Source organism: Chiloscyllium punctatum, chromosome 19, assembly GCF_047496795.1.
Source record: "Chiloscyllium punctatum isolate Juve2018m chromosome 19, sChiPun1.3, whole genome shotgun sequence".
Taxonomy (NCBI): domain Eukaryota; kingdom Metazoa; phylum Chordata; class Chondrichthyes; order Orectolobiformes; family Hemiscylliidae; genus Chiloscyllium; species Chiloscyllium punctatum.
Genome location: NC_092757.1, coordinates 68,783,964 through 68,807,862, shown reverse-complemented (window position 1 = coordinate 68,807,862; position 23,899 = coordinate 68,783,964). Strand labels below are relative to the sequence as shown.

General features: G+C 38.1%; 1 protein-coding gene across 2 annotated transcripts in view; it reads left to right on the top strand.

Annotated features, from left to right (window-relative positions):
* The window catches only part of LOC140491446 (protein-tyrosine sulfotransferase 1-like), a 68,919-nt gene that overhangs the window by 4,904 nt on the left and 40,116 nt on the right, over window positions 1–23,899 (top strand). For both annotated transcript variants that reach the window (XM_072589622.1, XM_072589623.1), the window contains exons 2-3: window positions 15,684–16,641; window positions 20,571–20,769. In XM_072589622.1, coding sequence (XP_072445723.1) covers window positions 15,785–16,641; window positions 20,571–20,769 — 1,056 coding nt within the window. In that variant the 5' untranslated portion in view covers window positions 15,684–15,784. The remainder of the gene's footprint in view (window positions 1–15,683; window positions 16,642–20,570; window positions 20,770–23,899) is intronic.

Here is a 23,899-nt window from a genome sequence, read left to right as displayed (position 1 = left end):
TTGCCTCAATTGTAATACCGTTACATCTGATTTCAGATTTTCCTCCTCAAACTGTAGAGTGAATGTGATCATTTGGATAAGCACATGAATGAGAAATATTTGGAGGCAAGTGGGACAAGCTGCTGTTTGGGATTATGGTCAGCATGGACTATTTGCGCTGAATGCTCTATTTCTGTGCTGTATGGTCGCTGCCCCCTGGTGGTTCCTTTGCCCTAAGTTCCTAATCAAGTTTGCTTTATTAGAGTGGTGCTGGAAAAGCACAGCAGGTCAGGCAGCATCCGAGGAGCAGGAAAATCGACGTTTCAGGCAAAAGGATGAAGGGCTTCTGCCCGAAACATCGATTTTCCTGCTCATAATGTCAGAGATGTACAGCATGGAAACAGACCCTTCGGTCCAACCCGTCCATGCCGCCCAGATATCCCAACCCAATCTAGTCTCACCTGCCAGCACCCGGCCCATTTCCCTCCAAACCCTTCCTATTCATATACCCATCCAAATGCCTCTTAAATGTTGCAATTGTACCAGCCACCACCACATCCTCTGGCAGCTCAGTTCATACACACACCACCCTCTGCATGAAAATGTTGCCCCTTGGGTCTCTTTCCCTTCTCGCCCTAAAGCTATGCCCTCTAGTTCTGGACTCCCTGACCCCAAGGAAAAGATTTTGTCTATTTACCCTATCCATGTCCCTCATAATTTTGTAAACCTCTATATAAGGTCATCCCTCAGCCTCTGACGTTCCAGAGAAAACAGCACCAGCCTGTTCAGTCTCTCCCTATAGCTCCAATCCTCCAAAACTGGCAACATTCTTTTAAATCCTTTCTGAGTCCTTTCAAGTTTCACAACATCTTTCCGATGCTGCCTAACCTGCTGTGCTTTTCCAGCACCACTCTAATCTAGACTCTGATCTCCAGCATCTGCAGTCCTCACTTTTGCCAAGTTTGATTTATTACGCATCAAATCTAAAATTGCCTATTCCTTCATGGGCTCTACTGCACTCTGCTCGTTTTTAAATAAAACTGTGATAGATGTTCCATAAATTCCTTTTTCTTGAGGTCTGCTACCCACCTGATCTTTCAGAATCAACCTGCATAGTGAAGTCTCTTGTGATTATCATAAGTGTCTTTCTCACTTACCTTTCTTAACATACCTTTTCTGTCTCCTGATATATTTTCGTCCCCACGCCATGACACCTATAACGTCCATCAGAATTTTTTTCCTTTGTGGTTCCTCAACTCTACTCTCTCAGATTCTATGCTTTCAACTCAAAATCACTTCTTGATCTTGATTAAACTTCATTTCTTATGCAAAAGGCAACCCTGCCCCATCTGCCTGCCCTTTCAATAGGACATATATCCTGAGATACTTAGTTCCCAGCCCTAATCCACTTGCAGTTACATCTGTGTTACCCACAACGTCATACCTGCTCATTTCGATTTGTGCTGCGAATTCATTTATCTTATTTCGTATATTGCGTGCATTTAACACCTCAGTCCTGTGGCGATTGTCCCAATCTCCCCTCGTATTTGTGCATTAATCTGTCGTGCCTGAAGTTAGATTCCTCACCCATTCCATACTCTGTCCTATGGCTTGTACTGGAAACGTTAATACCTCGTCGATTGTTATTTAGCCCTAGTATGATTTGCCAGGACTCTGGTCCCAGCATGATTCCTATCAGAGTGGCTTTCTCCTTCACCAGTGCTGATGCCAATGTCCCATGAATTTGAACCCTTTTCTCCCACACCAATCTTTGAGACATGCGTTTACCTCTTTCATCTTGTAGATCCTTTGCCAATTTGTTCAGGTATTAATCAGAGATTATGACCTTTTTAGTTGTGCTTTTAATTTTTGGCAATGAATGTTAATCAGTTAACTGATAATTCAGTTTTTAAAGAAATCTGGTTGGTAGCTCCTTTTACACAAAATCAGGTATCTGTTAAGTTATTTAATTGATCATCTTGGTAACTGGGAAAAGGATTTTTATTTTAGATGTGACCCATGGAGTAGTGGGACTAAAGCAACAATGCATTCTTGCAGCCTCAATGGTAACAATGGACTCTTCTTTTAGAATACAATCTGGCTGAGTTTGAGTTAAGTCTGCATTTTGTCACAAAAGCTCCTGCCATGGTTCATTTTACAAGTTGGAATGAGTATTCTGAAATGTTTCAGATGGATCGGGGATTCTTGCAAAATTGAAAGCTTAATCTTGGGGAGTAAGTGATTGATAGTTTCTTAGAAGTGAAATCTGAAATACTTTCAGGTGACTTGGAGTTTAGAAAGATTTGTTTGTTTCTATGAATTTTGATACATGTTGGTTTCTTAATCTTGCTGACAGCTTTTGTATTTGGCTGTACTTGTGATTACTGCCACTTTGATAGATTAAAAATTATGACATGATGAATAACTTCCTTTGTGAAACTGAAACAAATTGAATTTGTTAATGGGTTCTGGATATCTCCAACAAAGCAAGCATTTATTATATACCTGTTAGGTTCTTTTTTTCTTGAGATTCTTACACTCTTGGTGCAACTGCAACACACTAACTTCTGTGAATAACCAAAATTTATTAAGCACAGTACAGTAGAAACTTTGGAGAAACCATGAACACTCTTCGCCATGCTTGCGAAGCTTATCCAGGCAAGCTCTCTGAACAAAGAAAACAGTTCTTTTGTTTATACAAAATCTTTACACCAGAGTTAGTAATACCCACATGACAACCACCCCAGCCAACACTTCCCCCACCCGCCCCCACGGCCCCACAATCGAATAGTCACATGCCACTCAAGACACAATGCAGTGACCTGACCATCTCTGGAAACAATGTAATGTAAATCATTCCTTAATGGTCAAATATGTTGCAAATAGTTTTATTTTTAACTATAGGGAGTAGTGAAATTCCAACTGTAATGTTCTTAATTGATTTCTGAATAGCGGATTAAAATGTAAATAGGAGGACATGACAATGTAAATGGCTCTGAATAAGAGATGATAATATAAATTTCTTACAATCTATCTGGAAGTCAGAGGCAGCCCAGCCTCACCTAGGGACAATCCAATTTCTTGCAGGTCAGCAGAGCAAATTAACTCTTTAGTATCATGTACTCTTATTTGATCTCAAAGATGGTAGTGAGGTGTCTTTTTGAGCCACCATATTAAAGGTGAAAAATTCAAGCAAATTCACTTCCATACGTCTCTTGCTTATAATATGGCCACTTTGTATTCCAAAATTCCCTGAGTAAAAGTACTGGCATTTCAGAGCAGGCAAATAATATAGAATTTGATTGGAAGATTGAGTGAGAGAGACAGAATCTGAGGAGCTGTTTCAGTCACATTCCATGTTCCATGTTCACTGTTCTCACCCCTCTCACTTTTTTGTGGTTCTGCAAGAGAGAAAATCATCTTTGTAGGAAAACTAGAGCTGCACCAGAAGCAGCATCATTATTTCAACAAGCCACAACACTATGCAGCACCCAGGAATTATGAAAAATACCTATACAGCATATTCCGGAAGAACTGGCACCCAATAAACAGTCCACTGATTTCTCAACAACAAACCCAAACAAGTCGACACAACATACCCAGAAACTCTAGCCACATTACCTAATATCAAAGACATCTCTGAAATGACTTCCAGACTACTCAGACCCACAACCTACCAACACACTTAATTAGCAACTATTGAACCTAAAGGACCCTATACAAACAACCAGCATAACAAATGTCATTTACAAATACCATGCAAGGACTGTAACAAACACTATATCAGACAAACAGGCAAAAAACTAGCCGCCATGTTAAATGTACACCAAATAGCCATCAAAAGACATGACCCACAATAATTAGTATCCTTACTTACAGTTGAGGAAGGACACCACTTTGACTGGGACAACACATCCATCGTAGGACCAAGCTAAACAGAAACATGCACGGGAATTCCTAGAGGCCTGGCGTTCTAACCAGAACTCCATCAATTTGGATCCCATCTATCATCCTCTGAGAAAAAGAACTGGAAATGCTATCACCCACCAAGAGACACAAATAGAAAGTAGGATATAGCACCAGTGCTTCACCAGAGGCTCACTGATGTTACCTAGCATGGTGACAAAACATTTGAAAACAAACCTTCCAGCTCAGTGAGCAAACCTACAACCTGAGCTACAGATCTTCTCAAAAATTGCAAACCAGGGCAGGAAGGATTGAAGCTGTAATTATAGACAAAAAAATTGTTATTCTGGACAATTCGTCTGACTCATTTGTCCTACAGGAGGCAAATAATTGGGGAAATAAAGAGGGTGAAGATAGGTGACCTGTGGCCAGGTCAGGAGCAAGCTTAAGGAGTTGGCTGTGACAAGAATGTCTTCAAGAGCAGCAGCTGGAGGAGAGAAAGTCTGCTGCGTCTTAATTTCCCTGCAATCATGTAGTGATGTGGGTGGGAAGGTAATGGTAATTGAGAAGTTATGAGCTATGCAAAAATTCATTTGGTCTGTTGTTAATCTGCTCCTACCTATCTGTTGTGCTATATAGTTAGAAATTAAAAAGCATCTGATTTTCGTCTGTTCTTGGAATTTGGGAATTAGGTAATTAGTAGAGACTTTAAGATTGCAGGCAGCCTTAATTCATAGCTGGTGCTTCTTTGCCCCTTTTACTCAAACCTCCCTGTCTCTGATGTTCATAACCCAACAAAGTCAGGTTCCATTATTGGGATGGACTGCAGCAAATGTTTTTAATCTTGTCAACTATAGTGTCTATCATCAACAAAGCACAAGTGAGAAGTATGATGGAATACTCTCCACTTAACTGGGTTAGCTCAGCTCCAACAAGACTCAAGAAGCTTGACACCATTCTGGGCGAAGCAACCAACTTAAATTTGCACCACATCCACAAACATGCACCCCTCCATCACTGAAGCCAGGTAGCAGTTGTGTAACATCTATAGGATATGCTGCAAAAATTCACATAAGATCCTTAGAGAGCTCCTTCCAAACCCACAAGCACTACCAGCTAGAAGGACAAGGTCAGCAGATACACGGAAACATTGCCACCTTCAAGTTCCCCTCCAAGCCACTCCCCGTCCTGACTTGGAAATTTGTTGCTGTTACTTCAGTGTCACTGACTCAAACTCCTAGAATTTCCTCCCTAATGACATTGAATGTACCTACAGCACGTGGATTGCAATAATTCAAGAAGGCAGCTCCCCACCACTTTCTCAAGCAGCCAGTGATACCCATATCCAAAGAGTGAATTTAAAAAAAATATCTTGCAGTTTCTGCAACTTTAATTTTTCATGGAGAATACTTGATATAAAAAAAAGTTCTTTAAATATGAAATTGGCACTAATAAAAGTGAAATACTGCATATCTGAAGTGTCGTGCTGGATTCAAAATGTTGACTGTCTCCAAAGATGCTGCTAAATCTGCTGAATTTCTCCAGCAATTTGTTTTTATTTGATATTTGTGCTAACTTAGTTCTCTAAAAGAGCGCCTACAAAAAAATTCAATGCTCATGCATGTAACATCACAACATCTAATTTAAAAAGTGAGTAAAAGAATCTTCAGCAGACCAAAAATGAGAGAATTGAGTTTCTCTAGAACTCTCTTGAGGGGCAGGGATTTTGTCCCCTCAATTATATTTGAATAATTAGTTTTGTATGAAGTGAAACATCAGTATCAACAGAGGTTTTTGCTTGAAAGTTGCACAGTATCCATTCTAAAATTGGAATCAAGCTCTGTCTCTACTGAAAGATGGCAGGTTTTACATAATCATAATTTCATTTAGATAATCTTAATTTAGAAATTTTTGAAATGCATCATACCTTGAGCAGTCATTCACTAAATGGAGCACCAGTCCATGAAATGCTTTTTCCATGTGTCATGACTGCCAGGCATGTCTGCAGTGTGCTCAATGAACTGAGTTAATATAACCTGTTCAGCCCTTTTTCAGTTCTTTTGTGTTCCTGGTTAAAAATAATCAACTGTAAAACTTTAGTAGTTGAACAAGACCAAGGTTAGTTTATTGTATGAAATTTGATAAAAACTGACAGTTATTGGTTAAAGTACAGGTACAAAGATAAAATTAGATACAGATGACATGGAAACTGTGATCCTCACCAACTGACTCACCGCACATCTGGTGCAAGTGCAAACTACGATCAGGCAAGACTATGTCATTACACTAACACTCTTCATCTTCCTTATTGCAACACTCCACCCCATCTCTGTGAAGCTTCTGCCAGAGTTTAGGAAACCTACAGGATGGGCAGGAAATTGGCAAGAACCAAGACCACCCTAATGTCTGTCAGTGAGCTGCAGTATGCAGACAACGTCTGCGTGTGCACACACTCTGGCTGAGCTGCAAGCCACCGTCAGCACATTCACTAAGGCAAATAAGGGAATGGACTCGGACAATACATCCAGGAAAGAAAAATGTCTGTACTAGCCTGCTCACAACACTGACCCCTGATCATTAAAATCCACAGTGAGCCCATGGACAACATGGATGATTGTTACTCATTGTGAACTGACTGTGACATCACCAACATCACCAGTGCAGCTTTTGTGCACTGTGTTCTGCAGGGGTCCAAGGTCTGAGACCTCAAATCCAGCAAGCTCATGGTGTACAGAGCAGCTGTATTCACCCCGTTTGCCCACCCACCCGTATGCATCAGAAAATTGATGTACAATCAGCATCTGAAATCCAGGAGTGTTATCATCAACTGTACCTTCTGAAAATCCTTCAAGTATGCTGGTAGGGTAGGTGTATCAGCGTAAGCATGTTCTCCCAAGCTATTGTCCCTGGTATCAAGGCACTCAACATAAATATCCTGCTATAATGGATGAACTATATTGTCTACATGCCTCACACAACTCACTAAATAAGAGCTGTACTCCAAACTCTGCAAGCATAAACGATCACAGCAAGGACAGAGGAAATGCTACAAGGGAACCCTGAAAGCCTAAACAAATGAGTCACAACCACCATCAGATGGGAATTGCTTGGCCTATAATGCAAAAACTTAGGAACAAGCATCCGTGAATGTGCCAACCACTTTGAACATCACCAAGTGAGTCTATGAAGGTTAATTGCAAGTAGCAAAAAGAACGTCACCCACGCCGCCCCCAACTTGACTGATCAAACACCACCTGTCTCACCTGTTGCAGAGTTTGCTTCTTCAGGGATTGACCATTCAGCCACGACAGAACTCAGCCCCTGAGGGACTACTGAAGATGAGTTGCTGCAGGGGATGTTGTAAATTGTATGAACTCCTGCCACTGCGCATCAGTGGTGAAGTGAATCGAGGCTTAAGGTAGTGGTTGGGGTGTGAATCAAGTGAACTAGTCAGAGCATAGTAGTTAGGAACAGGACTGGGTATTTTTAACCCCCTCAAGCCTGCTTCACTTTTCAACTAGATCAGTACTGATCTTCTAGCTCAACATCATTTTTCTGCAGAGTCCACATATCCTATTTTTATTTTTAAAATTTAGAAATATATTTGTCTGTTTTGAGCATATTTAATCTGAGCCTCTATAGCCCTTCGACTTGGAGTCTAGCAAGTGATAGTCAAGAGTTTTGTAAAGAAAAAGGAAGCCTGTTAGGTACAGTGCATTAAATGCAGGGCAGGCCCTTCAAAAGTGTGGAGTGTGTTAAGGTTTACATAATAAAAGAAATTAGGAGCACAAAGTGGGGTCATGAAATATCTTTGCCAGATGGGATTAAGAAAGATCCCAAGTTTTTTTTTATAAGTATATTAAGAGGACTACCATGGAAAGGGCATCCTGGCCGCGGGTGAGATCCTAAGTGAATGCTTCTCATCTGTACTCTGGAGAAAGACATTATAGCTTGGAATTTAGTTTGGGAAAGATGAGGTTCTAGAACGCTTTAATAAAGAGGCAGTATTAGATGTTTTAGAAGGCATAGAGGTGGACAAATCCTTAGAGCCTGATGAGATGTATCCGAGGCTGCTATGGGAGGCAAGGAGGGAGATTGGTGAAGCCCTAGTTGAAGTATTTAATACCTTGCCAGTCACAAGGTGCCAAGTGACTGATGGATAGCTGATGTGGTCCCTTTTTTGTTTAAGAAGGTTGGCAGGGATGGGCCAAGTAATTACAGGCAAGTTAGTTTGATGTCAGTGGTGGTGAAATTGTTGAAAAAAATTCTGAAGGACAGGATTAAACTATACTTGAAAAGTCAGGCATTAATTGGGGACAGCCACAACAGATTCATTTGAGGCAGATCCTGTTTGACTGAGTTTTTTGATAAGGTGATGAAATAAGGGTGCGCAGTTGATGAGGTTTACAAGAACTTCAGTAAGGCTTTTGATATGGTTTCTTGTGGAAGGCTGATACAGAAGGTAAGATGTATTTTGCAGGTAGTTTTATGACTAAAAAATACATTATTAGTGCACATCAATTTCTTTGGAAATAATTTCCAAAGGTCTTTTGCAAAATTCCATTTGAGTTGATTTGACTTGGCCAGCTGTTGCCAATTAGGCTTATTGAAATTAAGCATTAAGACATGAGAACAGAGCCATTCAGCCCATCAAGTCTGCTCCACCATTTATTTAGATCATGGTTGATCTGATCATCCTCAACTGTTTTCCTGCCTTCTCCCCATAACTCTTGACGACTTTGCTGACTAAAAATCTGTCTATCTTAACCTTGAATATCATATGTGCTATGTGGTAAACAAATCCACAGATTTGCAACTCTGAGAGAAGGAATTCCTCTGTTTTCTAAGTTTTTTTTTTGCAGTCTTTCTCCATTTAGAAACTTAGAGATGTTGAGCACGGAAACAGACCCTTCAGCCTAAGAAAGATATTCGTAAATGAACAGTTTGCATCATGTTTTTGCTTTTATCTTGTTTTGCCACGTGTTTAAGGTAAATGTGAGGTCATGACGGCCTCGTGGTATTATTATTCGACGGTTAATCCAGAGACCCAGGTAATGTTCTAGGGACTTGGGTTCAAATCCTGCCATGACAGATAGTGGAATTTGAATTCAATAAAAATCTTGTAAGGACCATGAAACCATTGTTGATTGTCAAGAAAGACCAATCGAATTCACTAATGTCCTTTTAAGGAACATTGCCTGATCTGGTTTATCTGTGACTCCAGATCCACAACAATGTGGTCAACTCTTATTTGCCCTCTGGACAATTATGGATGGGCAATAAATGCTGGCCTAGCCTGCAATGCCCTCATCCTGTGAATGAATTTTTAAAAATTGAAACACGTAATGAGGAATTCTGTATTAATGTACAAGCTATAGGTTATTGGTCGTCTTGTTGGTAACCTTATAGATCAGATAGCAATGTTTCGCCTTGAACAGGTGCTGATATCTGTAGTTGGTACTGCAGTGTACTCCGCCATCCTCATTTTATGGTGTTAACAGCCAAAAAAGGTTCCTATGAAATGTAATTGTCTTGATTGTACTAAGTATTCTCTGTTTTGCTTTGATTACATTTACAAGTTGCATTGATAGCTTGCTTTCTTGTTTTTCTTTCATGAGTTTAAGGAATTTGAAGTGCAACTTTGTATCTGCATGCAATAATACTAATGACCTGTTAATATTCTGCCATCCCTTAGGCTTCCATGGGAAAGTGGTAAGAGGGACATTCTTAGTCTGTCAGCATTTGCTTGCATTGTGGAGTCCCTTGGATTCTTCATAGAATCATAGAATCTCTACAGTATGGAAACAGATCATTTGGCTAAACAAGTCCACACTGACTCTCCAAAGAGTAACCCATCCAGACCCATTCTGCTACCCTATTGCTCGACATTTCCCCTGACTAATGCACCTAATCTGCGCATCCTTGAACGCTATGAGCAATTTAGCATGGCCAGCACATCTTTGGACTGTGGGAGGAAACTGGAGAACCCAGAGAAAGTCCACGCAGACACAGGGAGAATGTGCAAACTCCACACACTCAGTTGCTTGAGATTCTTCTGTTGCTATGGTGATGAGTAAATTGTTCAAAAGCAAAAGACTAACATAAGGGTGCTTGATTGTTACATTCTGTTATGTGGCATTTGTTTGTGTGAGGATGTGATGACACAAAGCTTGGGCAATGATGTAATTGTATTTGATATTCACTGCTGAGTACTAGGACAGAGCTATTTAAATTTTCCAATTATCAGCACCTCCCAAGAAGCATAATCATAGATTCATGGGAGTTGTCCGATCATCTGTGATTCTCCCCATCATCATCAAGCATAGAGAAATCTGTGGAGGAACATTTAGGTAGAGCATGATGGTATGTAGGAGTTAGAAACCTGTGAATGAAATCTCCATCAGATGCCAATGGAAGGAATGTTTAGCCAGGAAAGGATATGGAGTCTAACTTGCAGAGTGTTCAACATTGAATGCAAAAGAATAGCTAAGCCTATGTTGATTCCCATAATAACATCCATAACTGGCGATACTGATCAACTATTCAGGAAGGTAAGATATATTTCATGTCTGAAACAGAGAGTCTGGTTTGTCTGGATCATTCAACAGCATCCCGAGCACACCTTTTTGGTTTTGTCTTATTTGTATATCTGCCGTACTTTTTTGGCTAACAAGGAGCCCAGAGATTTTTTTTTAATTCTGTATTGTGTTAATTATCTGTGTCCATCTCTAGATGTTTGCTTTATTTGTGGAATGTCTGAAGGTATTTATCATTACAGTTGAAGTTAGTTAGATTTGCCCAACAATTCTACCACTTTAAAGGATTTTTGTTCTTTTACTTTTGTTGTTTGGTAGCCAAACAGATTATTTTCAAAATAATTTGTGTCAAAAGGATTGAATGCACAAAAAATTTAAAATTGTAAATTCTAATGTTGCAACTTTTTTTATATAAATAAGATGCATGGTACTTCTCAGTTAAGTCAGTGCCCAACTAGTAAGAACATGTAAATTAATTCTGAATCTTATGGTATTTTCTTCTGAAAAATTGATTTTGAAGTATGTTTTGAGGCAATTCCTCCATCAGGAGTCCTTTCTTACATGTACCAGCAGTTGGTTTAAAAGAAAACAGGAAGAAAACCTAGAGTATTGTATCCCAATCCCATGCTGGTGGATTCATTCTTCAGTTTGTTTCTGTCCTGGTCTCTTGAAGATGATATGCATTACTTTTTGGTACCTTAATCCGTGGTCAAACCTTCTATGTAAGTGGACGATTACATCGAAGAATATAAACTATAAAATAGATATTGGAAGTCTGAAGAAAAACAGGAAATGCTAGAAAGAACTCAAATTAGGTAGAATCTCTATGGAGAAGTATCTAATAGTGCCTATCTGTGACCTCAGAACTGGGAAAAGTTAGACATGTAATAGGTTTCAAACAATGGGACAAAAACAAAAGCAAAGTCTGTGATAAGGTGGAAGACGAGAGACGGTGGCACAGTGGTTAGCACTGCTGCCTCACAGCACCAGAGACCTGGGTTCAATTCCTGCCTCAGGCGACTGACTGTGTGGAGTTTGCACATTCTCCCCGTGTCTGCGTGGGTTTCCTCCGGGTGCTCCGGATTCCTCCCACAGTCCAAAGATGTGCAGGTCAGGTGAATTGGCCATGCTAAATTGCCCGTAGTGTTAGGTCAGGGTAGATGTAGGGGTATGGGTGGGTTGCGCTTCGGCGGGGCGGTGTGGACTTGTTGGGCCGTAGGCCTTTTTCCACACTGTAAGTAATCTAATCTAAAAAAAATTGAATGATAGAAAAGCTAGATATCCAAAATAAAGAGGATTAGTGGGATAATAAAAGAAAGAAAGAACATATGTGCCTAGAGCAGGTATTCTGTCTGAGAGAGGAAAAAAAATGAGGCAAATAAAAATCAGGAAACACAATAGGGGCCATGGTTTTATGGTCTAAAATTGTTGAATTCCATGTTCTATGATTCCAGAAGGCTCTGAAGTGACAAGTTGAACGACAAGCAGCAGGCTGCAGACAGAAATGTCAGTGTGAGAGGTTTGTAATTAAGATGACAGGTTGTTGGAAGCTCTCAAGCTTATGGACAGAATGGAAGTGTTCCCCAAAGCAGTCATCGAATCTTGTTTGGTCCCTCCACTGTAAAGTAACCGCATTCTGAGCAGCAAATATGGTAGACTGGATTGAGAGAAATATACATAATTGCTGCTTAATTTGGGAGGGACTTGAATTGTGAGGTTATCTTCTGAGATACTTAGATGCTGTGGGAAGAGGACAAGATGACAGGAATCGAAAAGAGAATTGGATCATCTGTTGTGCTCCATACTTTTTGACTCCGGAAGGCAATGGTCTATTTGGAATGCTGGAGGCAGAGGAGAGGGGGAAGATGTGTTTAGTGGCTTTGCAATGAAGATAACAAAGTATTTATTGAATATGGAAGCTAATAGAATACAAGATCAGAGCAAGGGGACCTGTCATAGTTATGGAATTGAAAGGGTTACAACAGAAGTATAATCAATGTGATTGAAACAGATAGGGCAATGGTGGAGGAAAATCAACACAGAGTCATACAACCCATATCCCTCCAAACCTTTCCTATTTATGTATCTATCCAAATGTCTTTTAATTTTGGTTTTTTCATGTTAATGAACCAAAATGGAAAAAATCTTGTTAGTAAAATTATGGCTGCAATGAGTGTTTTTTTTAAAAAAAACAAATACATCTTTAACTAAGCCTGAAATCCCAGGAGCAGCTGCACGATCCATGCTGCTCTCTTTGGATCTCCAGAAGCATTTTTGTAGAAGGTTGCTTAATTACATCAGATGTAAAGGAGACTAAGGAACTGGGCAAATGAAATGTAGTCTTTACTTAGTCTAAAGTGTGAGGAAGTCAAGTCAGGGTAGGTATGGGAGTACTTTCGGTTATGGGAGCATTTTATGAATTAGTCGATTTAATGAGATGAAAAGTCAAGGAAAAAAAAGTTGGTGATGAACCATATGAGACTGAGTGAAAGGTAGAATTATGAAACAATATTGAAATTTTCTCAATTCAGGATGAAATGTGACATAACATCAATATAATCGTCAGTGCTGACAAAGAGTTGAGGGAAAAGGTCCAATTACAACTGAAACAAGCCATGTTTAACATAACTATACAGGCATTCTTGTAAGCCAAGATTTTTGAGAGTACCTCTAGCAACTCTCTTTATTTGAAGTGAATTGTTTCGAAAGATGACAAATTTTGAAGTGCGCATGGTACACTGCTGGATGGGGACTGATTGGGTTTCAGTTAAAGGAAGAAGCAGCTTTTGGGTGTCTAGTGAACATCTGGGCAAGGAAGTTGTAAACATTGCTGAAGCCCCCGCATTTGGAGAGACATTGATTTTTAAGTGGGAAGAGATTAGACAAATGGAGAAAAGAGTCTAGGTATAGAGAAATCGGTTTGGTGGGGCTGAAACAGTACATCTACCGGGTCAACCTATGGATGGACTTTAGGAAAGAGATAGAAGTTAGCTAACAAGGCATTGAATCTGACATGGGAACCTGTGGAGGGAAGCCCCTCGAGGTGATAAGGTCAGTCAGTGACTGTTGTGGAATCTTTGGCTTGAGGATCAATAATGGGGTCGCATTATACTGCATCTCTATGTTCTTTTGACCAAGATGTATCATCTTATATTGAACTTCATCTACCACATAACTGCCCAACCCATGAGCTTAATGTCCTTTTGCAGCTTTACACCAACCTCCTCACAGATTAAAGTGCTTCTAAAATTTTGACATACTGGGAAAAGCTACATTAATACTATTATTTGAATTAGGAGTAGGCTATTTGACCCATCTAGCCTGTTCAACCAACCAGAATTGTGGCTGAATAATGGGGTCGCTGTCCAGGGATAGGTAGGAGAAGCTGTTAAAGTTGACATGCAACTTCAGCGAGGTAGAAGTCAGTTTTCCAGATGACAACAGCGCTGCCCTTGTCCCTAGGTTTGAGAACAAGGTCGGGGTTATACCTGAGCAAAAAGTGCAGTAAGTTCAGAAGGCAGGTAATAGAGAACTCATGAAAGTCTAGGAATTGCAATTAAAAAGTGACTAACTATGTGCAGAATCCTAAGAGGACTTGACATGTGGATGCTGAAAGATATTTCTTCTTTTGAGAAAGAATTGACTTAACAGATGCACTTTAAACTTAAGAGGTCTCCTATTTAAGACTGAGGTGAATTTTTTGAACTCTCAAAATTTGTGAATCATTGAAATAGTCTTCCCAGCAAGCAGTGGAGGCAGTCGTTTTTCAGATGGAAGTAAATGATTCACTAACGGGACTCAAAGATTGTTTAGGGTAGATAAAAATGTACAGGTGAGGCCACAATCAGAGCAGCCACAATTCTGGTTGGTTGAACAGGCTAGATGGGTCAAATAGCCTACTCCTAATTCAAATAATAGTATTAATGTAGCTTTTCCCAGTATGTCAAAATTTTAGAAGCACTTTAATCTGTGAGGAGGTTGGTGTAAAGCTGCAAAAGGACATTAAGCTCATGGGTTGGGCAGTTATGTGGTAGATGAAGTTCAATATAAGATGATACATCTTGGTCAAAAGAACATAGAGATGCAGTATTAAATGAGTCACATGCAGGAGCAGAGAGACATAACTTGTATGCATATAAGTAATTAAAAGTGGTAGGACATGTAAAACACTTATTTAATAAAGCATTCAGTATTTTAGGCTTTCTTAATAGTCATAGACCACATGAGCAGAGAAGTTTAAGTTTAATACACTAGTTGGACCTCAGCTGCTGCATTTTGTGTGTCACACTGAAGATGTTAATTCACTTGTGTACAGAAGAGGTTTATGGAAGTGGCTTCAAGGATGAGATACTTCCATTATGAATATAGATTGGAGAAGCTGGGACTGCTTTCCTTGGGGAAGAGAAGACTGAGAAGTTTGACAGCAGTTTTGTAAATCATGAGAGTCCTGTACAGAGTTGTTGAAAATTGTTCCTGCTTTATAAGAAGTTTGAAAACATTGAGGTGCAGATATAAGATAATTTGCATAATCAGATTTGATGTGAGCAAAATCTTTTTACAGCGTGAGTAGTTAGTCTGTGAAATGCAGTGCCTGCAAGCAGGTCAGTTGAGGCATTCATGAGTATTCAATAACGATTTAAGTAGAAAAAATATTCAGGGTTATTTGGAAAAAAAATAGTTGGAACAAGTCATTAACTCATTCAGAAAATTGGTGCAGACATGATGGGCCAAACAGCTTCCATCTGTACTGTCAGAATTTGTGATTAAAATGGTGATCATTAGAGTGTATAGCAGAACACCTTTTAATATAACACACACACAGAGGGGGAGTGTGATCTAATTGTTCTTAAAAATGATGTGGTTAACCCTTTTGATTACCTAAATTGTAAGAACATAAACATGATTGGTTTATGAGCATTGTGAGCAAATTTGTCACTAATTCCTGAGATATTTTTCATGTTTTTGATCTTGAGCCTTTTTCTCTTGAAATCTCTGGATTTATGTTTGTCTAGTAGCATGCATAACTATATTGTTTTAAACAGGCTAAAACTTTCTATTTCACCATTAGCTAATACTTCTTGGTTTGCAGTGGAAAGTAAATTGACGATGTAGCTTGTTTGTCTACTTAAGGTGATAAATTTTCAGCTGCCTGATGTAGAACCAAAAGTATTACAAAAGTTGCTTTTACTTCTGAAGTACTTTTGTCTGTTTGAGGTGTAATCTCATGCAGCTTTCTCATTGACATTTTGTTTTCTTTTTCAGATGTGTTTTCCTGTTTTGGTGCCATGGAATTGATCTAAAGGCAGATTTGTAAGAGACTATTTTGATATCTGGATCAATAATTATCTTTGTGATATTTCAAAATGGTAGGCAAATTAAAACAGAACTTATTATTAGCATGTTTAGTGATCAGCTCACTAACTGTATTTTATCTTGGCCGTTATGCAATAGAATGCCACCATAGAGTAGAAGAGCATACGCAGCAGCATTCTAACATTCTAGATAGTGGCAGATCATTACGTTACATTTCAAAATCTGGATTCAAAAATAGTTCAAGTAGATTTGTTTACAACAAAGACATGCCATTAATATTTATTGGAGGAGTACCAAGAAGTGGCACCACACTCATGAGAGCAATGCTTGATGCCCATCCTGAAATTCGCTGTGGCGAGGAAACCCGGGTTATTCCTAGAATCCTTGCAATGAAACAAATGTGGAGCAGATCTGGCCGAGAGAAACAGCGATTGGATGAAGCTGGTGTTACTGATGAGGTGCTGGACTCGGCCATGCAAGCCTTTTTATTAGAAATTATTGTTAAACATGGGGAACCTGCTACGTACTTATGCAATAAAGATCCATTTGCTCTCAAATCGTTGACTTATTTGAGCAAAATTTTTCCCAATGCCAAATTCATTCTAATGATACGGGATGGACGTGCTTCAGTACATTCCATGATTACTCGGAAAGTTACCATAGCTGGATTTGACCTCAGCAGTTACAGAGACTGTCTGACCAAATGGAACCGTGCTATTGAGACCATGTATAATCAATGTTTGGAAACTGGGTTTAATAAGTGTTTACCAGTACACTATGAACAACTCGTTTTGCATCCTGAAACTTGGATGAAGAATGTTCTGAAGTTCCTAGGTGTTCCTTGGAATACAGCAGTATTGCATCATGAAGAAATGATAGGGAAAGCAGGAGGTGTTTCTCTTTCTAAGTAAGTATTAGTTAACATTTTATTTGTAGAATATCTGAAGTCAGTTCTGAGAATTGAAAAACCTCATTGTAATTGTAAAACTCAAAACACATCGCGTTGTCCTGTAAAATACCTTTGATAGGCCTGTGCTGCTTGTGGTTGCTAGGGTACTGTTATGAAGAACATCAAAAGAAGATTCAAAAACCCTATTGTAAGTCTTGCCTTAATATTTCAATTTTCCAGTTTCGGGTGGTGGTGGTTTAATGATAATATCACACCTGTAATCCAGAGGTGGGTCTCACAGCACCAGAGGCCCAGCCTAATGCTTTCATGTCATTGGCTTAAACACCACATGACAGATGGTGGAATTTAATTAATAATTCTGGAATTGAAAGCTATGTTTAATAATGGTGACTATGAAACTATTCTTCTTTGCCATAAGAAAAACTATCTTGTTCAGTGGGAAGGAATTCTGCTGTACTTACCTGGTTTGATCTGCATCTGACTCCAGCATCAGAACTGTCCTCTGAAATGGCTGAGTGAGCCATTGAATTCAAGGGTAATTAGGGATGTACCACAATTGCAGGCCTTGCTGGTACCTGTATTGATACCTGTAATGCATCTAAGAATAATGAAAAAGTATATGAAGGTGTTTTTAAGACTCCCAACTGCTGTTCCACATGATTCTGTAATTTATACTTCTGCACTTATGTTCGGATCTTTAATTTGACTAAATAGTTTTGGATGTGAAGCTCTTACTATACTTGATTTTCAGTACCAAACAAAACATGGACTTAAGCTGACAATGAAATATAAAGAGCTGAAGAGTCCAAACTCAACACTGTCTTGCCATTCTAACATTTTTTGACTAAGATATATAATGCTTAAATACTTTGACCCAATAGCCAATGCTTCCCCCCTCAGTTGCACAGCTGCTCCAATGGTCCATTCATGCCGATTCAGTTGTGACTGGAGCAATTAGAAGGAATGTAAATATTACACTTTAAGCATCCTGCTAACCTTTTCTTAATGACTGTATTTCAGGTTCCAAATTTGGGGTACTCCCAAGTACCTGCAAATATATGAATTAGGACAAGTAGGCTATTCAGCCCCACCACAGTCAGTACAATCTTTATTTTTATGTTCAGTTCCTCTTGTAATAAAGGATAGACAGCCAATGAAATACATAATCACTTGCTGTACCCACATGCTAACCTTTTGTGACTCATGTGCTAGAATACCTAGATCCCTCTGCACCTTGGACTTCTGCAGTCATTCTGTTTACAGAGTACTTTGCTTTTTTTTTTAATTCTTCCTGCCAAAGTGAACAATTCTACATTTTTCCGCTTCATACTCCAACTGCCAAATTTTTGTCCACTTACTCAGGTTGTCCCAATCAGTCTACAACCTGCTTATGTTCTCTTCACAACATACCTTCCTACCTATCTTTTGTGTCATCTATAAATTTAACTAGCATGCCTTCTCTCCTTCATCTAAATTATAAAAAGATGAGAGCACAACACTACGCTTGGAGGGCCACACTTTTCAAATCCTGCCAATCAGAGAGAGGCCTATTAATGCATACGGTTTATGCCATGTAATCTTCTATCCATGCTGATCTGTTATCTCCCATACCATGTGCTTCTATTTTGTACAACCACTGTGTTGCCCAGAATGAGACAGTCTCATTCATCTGATCACTTATTTGTAGGATATTTGAGTAAATACGGCAGCAGTTTTATGCCAAATGTTCTTCAAACTATAGGAAGCATTATGGACATTTAATGTTATGGTGTTATTTAAATGCTTTTTTGTTCAAGCAATAGCCAATTGGAAGTGATTCGGAAGTCTAGATAAATTCTATCAATGCAGTGTATCAGATATCCTTTTCAGACACTTTTTTTTTCTCTCAGTTTAAGATTTGAGGGTGAAGGCAGGATAGTTGAATATTTTTAAAGCTGAAGAGATGTGTTCCTGTAACAATGAGTGAGAGGTTATCAGCTGTAAACCAAAATGTGGAGTTGTGACCACAATCAGATCCTCCATGACGTGGAGCAGGTTCAAAAGATCAAATGGCCTGCTTCTCCTAATTCATTTGTTTGTATGTATGAGCCATGACCAAACAGCAAAGGTGATTTTATAATAGCAGCTGTGGTTAATGTCAGGTCCAGTAATGCATAAAACATATGAAATTTGGCTGAAATTCGTAACCTGAAAACCATAAAAGTTGTGAAATGGATCTCCAATTGCATTTTGAAAATTTATTTGAGCACTATTTCAGCACATTCTCTACCATATTACCTCTGTTACTCATAGACTACATTTCAAAGCAATGCATCGTTTGAAAGTTGTTTGGGATTTTGATGTATTGAAAGGTACTATTTAAGTTAAAGTCTTCTAACTCTAGATTCTCTATTGCTTCTAAAAGTAGGTTCCACCTTCATCCTGTGGCAGGTCAACACTCTACAGTAGACTACCCTAGGTAGATAGCAAAGCTAACCCACTATAACCTCTCAAAATTGGAAAGCAGCGCTAAGATTAATAAAACTGAGAATCTAAGTAGTGCCACAGGTCAGAATATATTCTGAGTAACTTGCCCTAAATAACTGACCCATTTTCTCAATTAATGGATATGAACATTGAAGATTGAGAGACAATGTCACCCTTTAGTTTACATTCTGATGGGCGGCACAGTGGTTCAATGGTTATCACTACTGCCTCACAGCGCCAGGGCTCCGCGATTCCTACCTAGGGCAACTGTCTGTGTGGCGTTTGCACACTCTCCCCGTCTCTGCGTGGGTTTCCTCCCGGTGCCCTGGTTTCCTCCTACAGTCCAAAGATGTGCAGAGTAGGTGAATTGGCTCTGCTGAATTGCCTGTAGTGTTAGGTGCATTAGTCAGGGGTAAATATAGGAGAATGGGTCTGGGTGGTTACTGTTCGGAGGGTCGGTGTGGACTTGTTAGGCCGAAGGGCCTGTTTCCACACTGTAGGGAATCTAATCTAATATAATCTATTATTTCAGGATACCTGGTAGTGTACATGAACCTTGTAGTTTTTTATTCTTTTGTAAGTGAGTACCAGCATTAATTACAATTCTTTCAAGCTAAAGTACATCAATAGGTTCTACAATGCTAAGGCTAATTTGCATACAGTAATGTTTTACTAACAAAGTAATGGCAATTAACCTGTTTTTTTTATGTATGGAAGAAAGCATTTGGTTAGAATGTCGAGATTACTAGCATTCACCTGAACAAGTAGACACTTGTGGATTTAGCACCACATGCAATAAAACAATGCTGCTTCAGTGCAATAAAATTTTGGCTTACAGTCAAGTCTTTGAGACTTTGATCTATTAATTTCCAGTTAAGGTAAGTGAGTCAGCTAACAAAATTGGCTGATTTATTTTAATCTGGTCTCATCAGAATTACTCTTAATTTGCCTCACTGAACTTCCTATTAATAGCCAATTCTTTTGTGCTAATTGTTGCAAGTATTAGTTTTCCTTTGAACAGCTATCAATGTAGAAACATATTGGCATACAAATACAAATAACTTTCATTAAGCATCAGAAACTGATTATCTCCGTTTTTGAAGGTATTCCTTGTTAGGTTTCAGAGTACAAAGACCCCAGTTTAAATGCCACCAGTATAATTTGATTTATGCTGTTGCTGCAGTTAGTATGCACAATAAGTATGCTGCAAAAATTCTGCCATAATATGAATAAAAATATAATTCCTAACCAAGTAGTAATGTCTAATGCCAAAAATAAATTTTAATTATATGCAGGGTCTATCTTAGAATGAATTTGACGTTTTAAAAACTATATAAAGCTCAGAGCACGTTTTAACATGCGGTTTGTGGGGGGTGGGGGGGGGGGGGGGGGGGAGGAAAATAGAATCTATATGGGCTAACTGTTTTTGTAACTTAAATGGAATATTTTCAATTTTACAGGGTTGAGCGATCTACTGATCAAGTCATCAAACCAGTCAATGTTGAAGCCTTGTCAAAATGGGTGGGAAAAATTCCGCATGAGGTAGTTCGTGAAATGCCAGTGATTGCACCTATGTTAGCAAAGCTTGGATATGATCCATATGCAAATCCACCCAATTATGGAAAACCAGATCCAGCAGTTATTGAAAACACTAAAAGGGTAGGTGTAAGAGTTTAAGTGTCTGGAACATCCTTTCCAACCAACTCTGTTTATGATTACCCATTTCAGAAAATAGTTGAGAAAAATATTCAATTATTGCCCAGCCATACAAAGTTGACTGGTTCAGTCATTTGTTAATTTTTGCTTCTCGGTGTTTACAGTAAATTGCTATTTTTTGAAATTAAAGATGTTGGCTTATGGGAGTAGATGCAATGTTTTATTTTGTGTGTGCATATAAAACCAAAGAATTGCAGGCAAATCATTTTTTTTTTCTAATAGCCCTGTACAGCAAAACTGAACTTTGTACTGAAGGAAAATTTTTTGTTCCTTTTTATAACAAATTCTGTTAAATTGTAATAGAAACTATGTCGTGACTGAACTAAATAAGGAAGCTTTGTGGATTCTGAATAAAATATGTAAATATACTTTAAATGTGCAGAAAATTGTCATAATCAAGTCGTACAAATTAGTGTTTCCCATTGTCCTAATCCATTCTAAACCAATGGTTATCAGGCACTTACAAAAACTTGTTGTAATACTGTAGTTTTAAAATATTAAATGTTCACCTGTTCACTGTTCTCGTTCTAGAATAGGACTTCAATTATTTTAATGTAGTGTTGAATATTGGGGAAACCATGTACAACATTAGGTTGTGGACATAATGCTTGTTCTTTAATGTGGCTGCAATGTTTTTTATTCAGTATTCCTATTTACATGCTGGTTTGTACTACAGTATTTTAAATATGTTGATGAGGTCACCACATAAGTAAACCATACAGAATCTGTGAAATATTTTGAAATTCAGGAATATAGCAGCTCTTCTTTTTAACCTATATTTACACTTCATTGCAATTATCTTTGAAATCAATGAAAAATATAGGAAAATTATTTTAAATTCGTTTTAAAATGACAAATCTGCAGTTTATACTTCAGAGAAACGTCTTGTGAAGGTTGCACACCTCTTATTCTAAAACAGTTTTTAAACTATGTTGAAATTTTGAAGTGCTTGTTATACGCAGCTCAGTTCTTTGCATAAGAGTTTTTAAAGTTTGTTTCTCTAAGAAATTGAAGTTTTTTTTATTCTCCAGCTGACATTTTCTGCACTTTTATCCTATATATCTGGTCTACAAGACTCACTTTGTCTGTCTGCTCCTTTAAACCTAATTCTTGAGTATGAAGTTAGAATTCTGTTCAAAATGTTCTATGTAATATTTTAAGGAACTCTCTCATTTCCTCCAGTGGTGATGAAACATTGACAGTAAAGTGAAATCACTTGTATAATTTATGGTTTACACTGCTATCTTGTATCAATGTTAGTTATAGATTTTTGAACAATTTATCAGGTAGGTGAATAGAACTTTCCCTCTGAATAATTTGGTGCATAAACCATGCCTCGATATGTTTTGATGCTTTCTAAACATAACAACACAATGACTTACAGATTTTAATTTTATTGAAGTTGTAGCCATTTAATTGTGAGATATGGACTTGATAGAATATGGAGAAAAGCACTAGAACTTTTTTTTTAAACAATGGAGTAGCATACTTATTGGAATATGTGCAATCATTTAAAAGACTATTTGCTACTTATATGGCAACTTAACCACTGGGTTGTTTTATTGCCTGTACTGTCCCAATAAATATTCCATTTAACTAATCATTGTCAAACTTTGCTGAGTTTCAAAGTTGACATAAATCCTTTCTGTTGAATAGGGAAACGTGCATTTGCCTGTTTTTATCTTTGTGACTGTCACTTGAAATGTTTCTTAAACTATAACAACAGCAGACTCATCAGAAAGCAAAAAAAAGGTATACACTACTTCATTATGCATTGAGTTTACCTTTCCACCATTAAACATTTTAAGAAAAAGCTTGCCAAGAGCCAATTGAAGACCATCCAGTATTTGATAAGCTTTCTGCTAAATCAAAGTCTATTACTGCCTTTGTGCAACAATAAGAAATCAAATCCAGGTTGTTCATTTTTTGATTTGTCTGTTAAATGTTTTAAAGAATTGTATTGGCATTTAAATATGTAAAGTATTCTTTGTGTGCTGTGTACATGTGGGGGTCTGGGAAAAGATTGTTAGTTACATTTTTCAGAAAGTATAACCCATGATAATTATGATTCATTGTATGAAATCATACTGTAATGTTTTTCTTTGTATTGTGCAATTTCTCAAAAAATAAAGTAATATAAAAATGTTTGACTCCTTCATTTTTTAAAAAGAGCTATTTTCACCTGCCTGACCAAACTGTTTAAACTGCTTGTTCATAAATATTATTTGAATTTTGGCAAGAAAAATCTCTTGAAATTGTAAAATAATTCAGTTATAGTGAATATTTTACCAGGTTAATGCTTTTTTTTTTAAAGCTAAAAAGAAGCACCTTCTTAAAAATAAAAGTTGTATTAGTTAAGAATATGTTCTGCCAAAGAAATTGTACACTGAAGTGGTACATGAAACATTTATGCAATGTTCTGATAGTAAATAGCTCAGATCCCTTCATTAGGTATTTCTGATTCGGAAATTCCTTTTTGTTTGAATTTGGTATAGATCTCACTTTAATTACCTTCTTGCTGTTGCAGAGGTAATATGTTTTATTGCCATTAGAGGACCTTTATAATGCAGAGCACTGTTTTCATTTCACCAGCAAATGTAACAAAGCCCAAAAAACATTGTAAATGACTTGCCAATGTAGCCCAGTTTTCATGCTAACTAGGGAGATATATTTGTGATATATCTTTTGTACCCCTCATAAAAAAACTAAGTTTGTTGTTTTTTAAAAAAAATGCTTGCTAGGGAAAAGTGTCCTTTTCAGTTTGGCACTTGGGCTGTCAGCACACCCCAAACAAGAGTGTGCACCTTTAGTCAAGGACAGAGCTCGAGATAAATAATTAATGTAAATGCAGCTATAACAAATACCCTTTAATATGGTTTGTTCTCTGAATACCCTTTTAATGTTAATTCTCCACACAGTTACTGTTACTGAGGAGAGTTATACCACAATGAAGTGTTCCAATGTGCAGTCCTTTTCAGGTGGAGCATGAGTTGCTAGGCATTGCCTAGAGGATGCTTGGTATGATGAGGCAGTTTAAGAAGTACCCAGTAGAAATCAATAAAGTAACATTTAT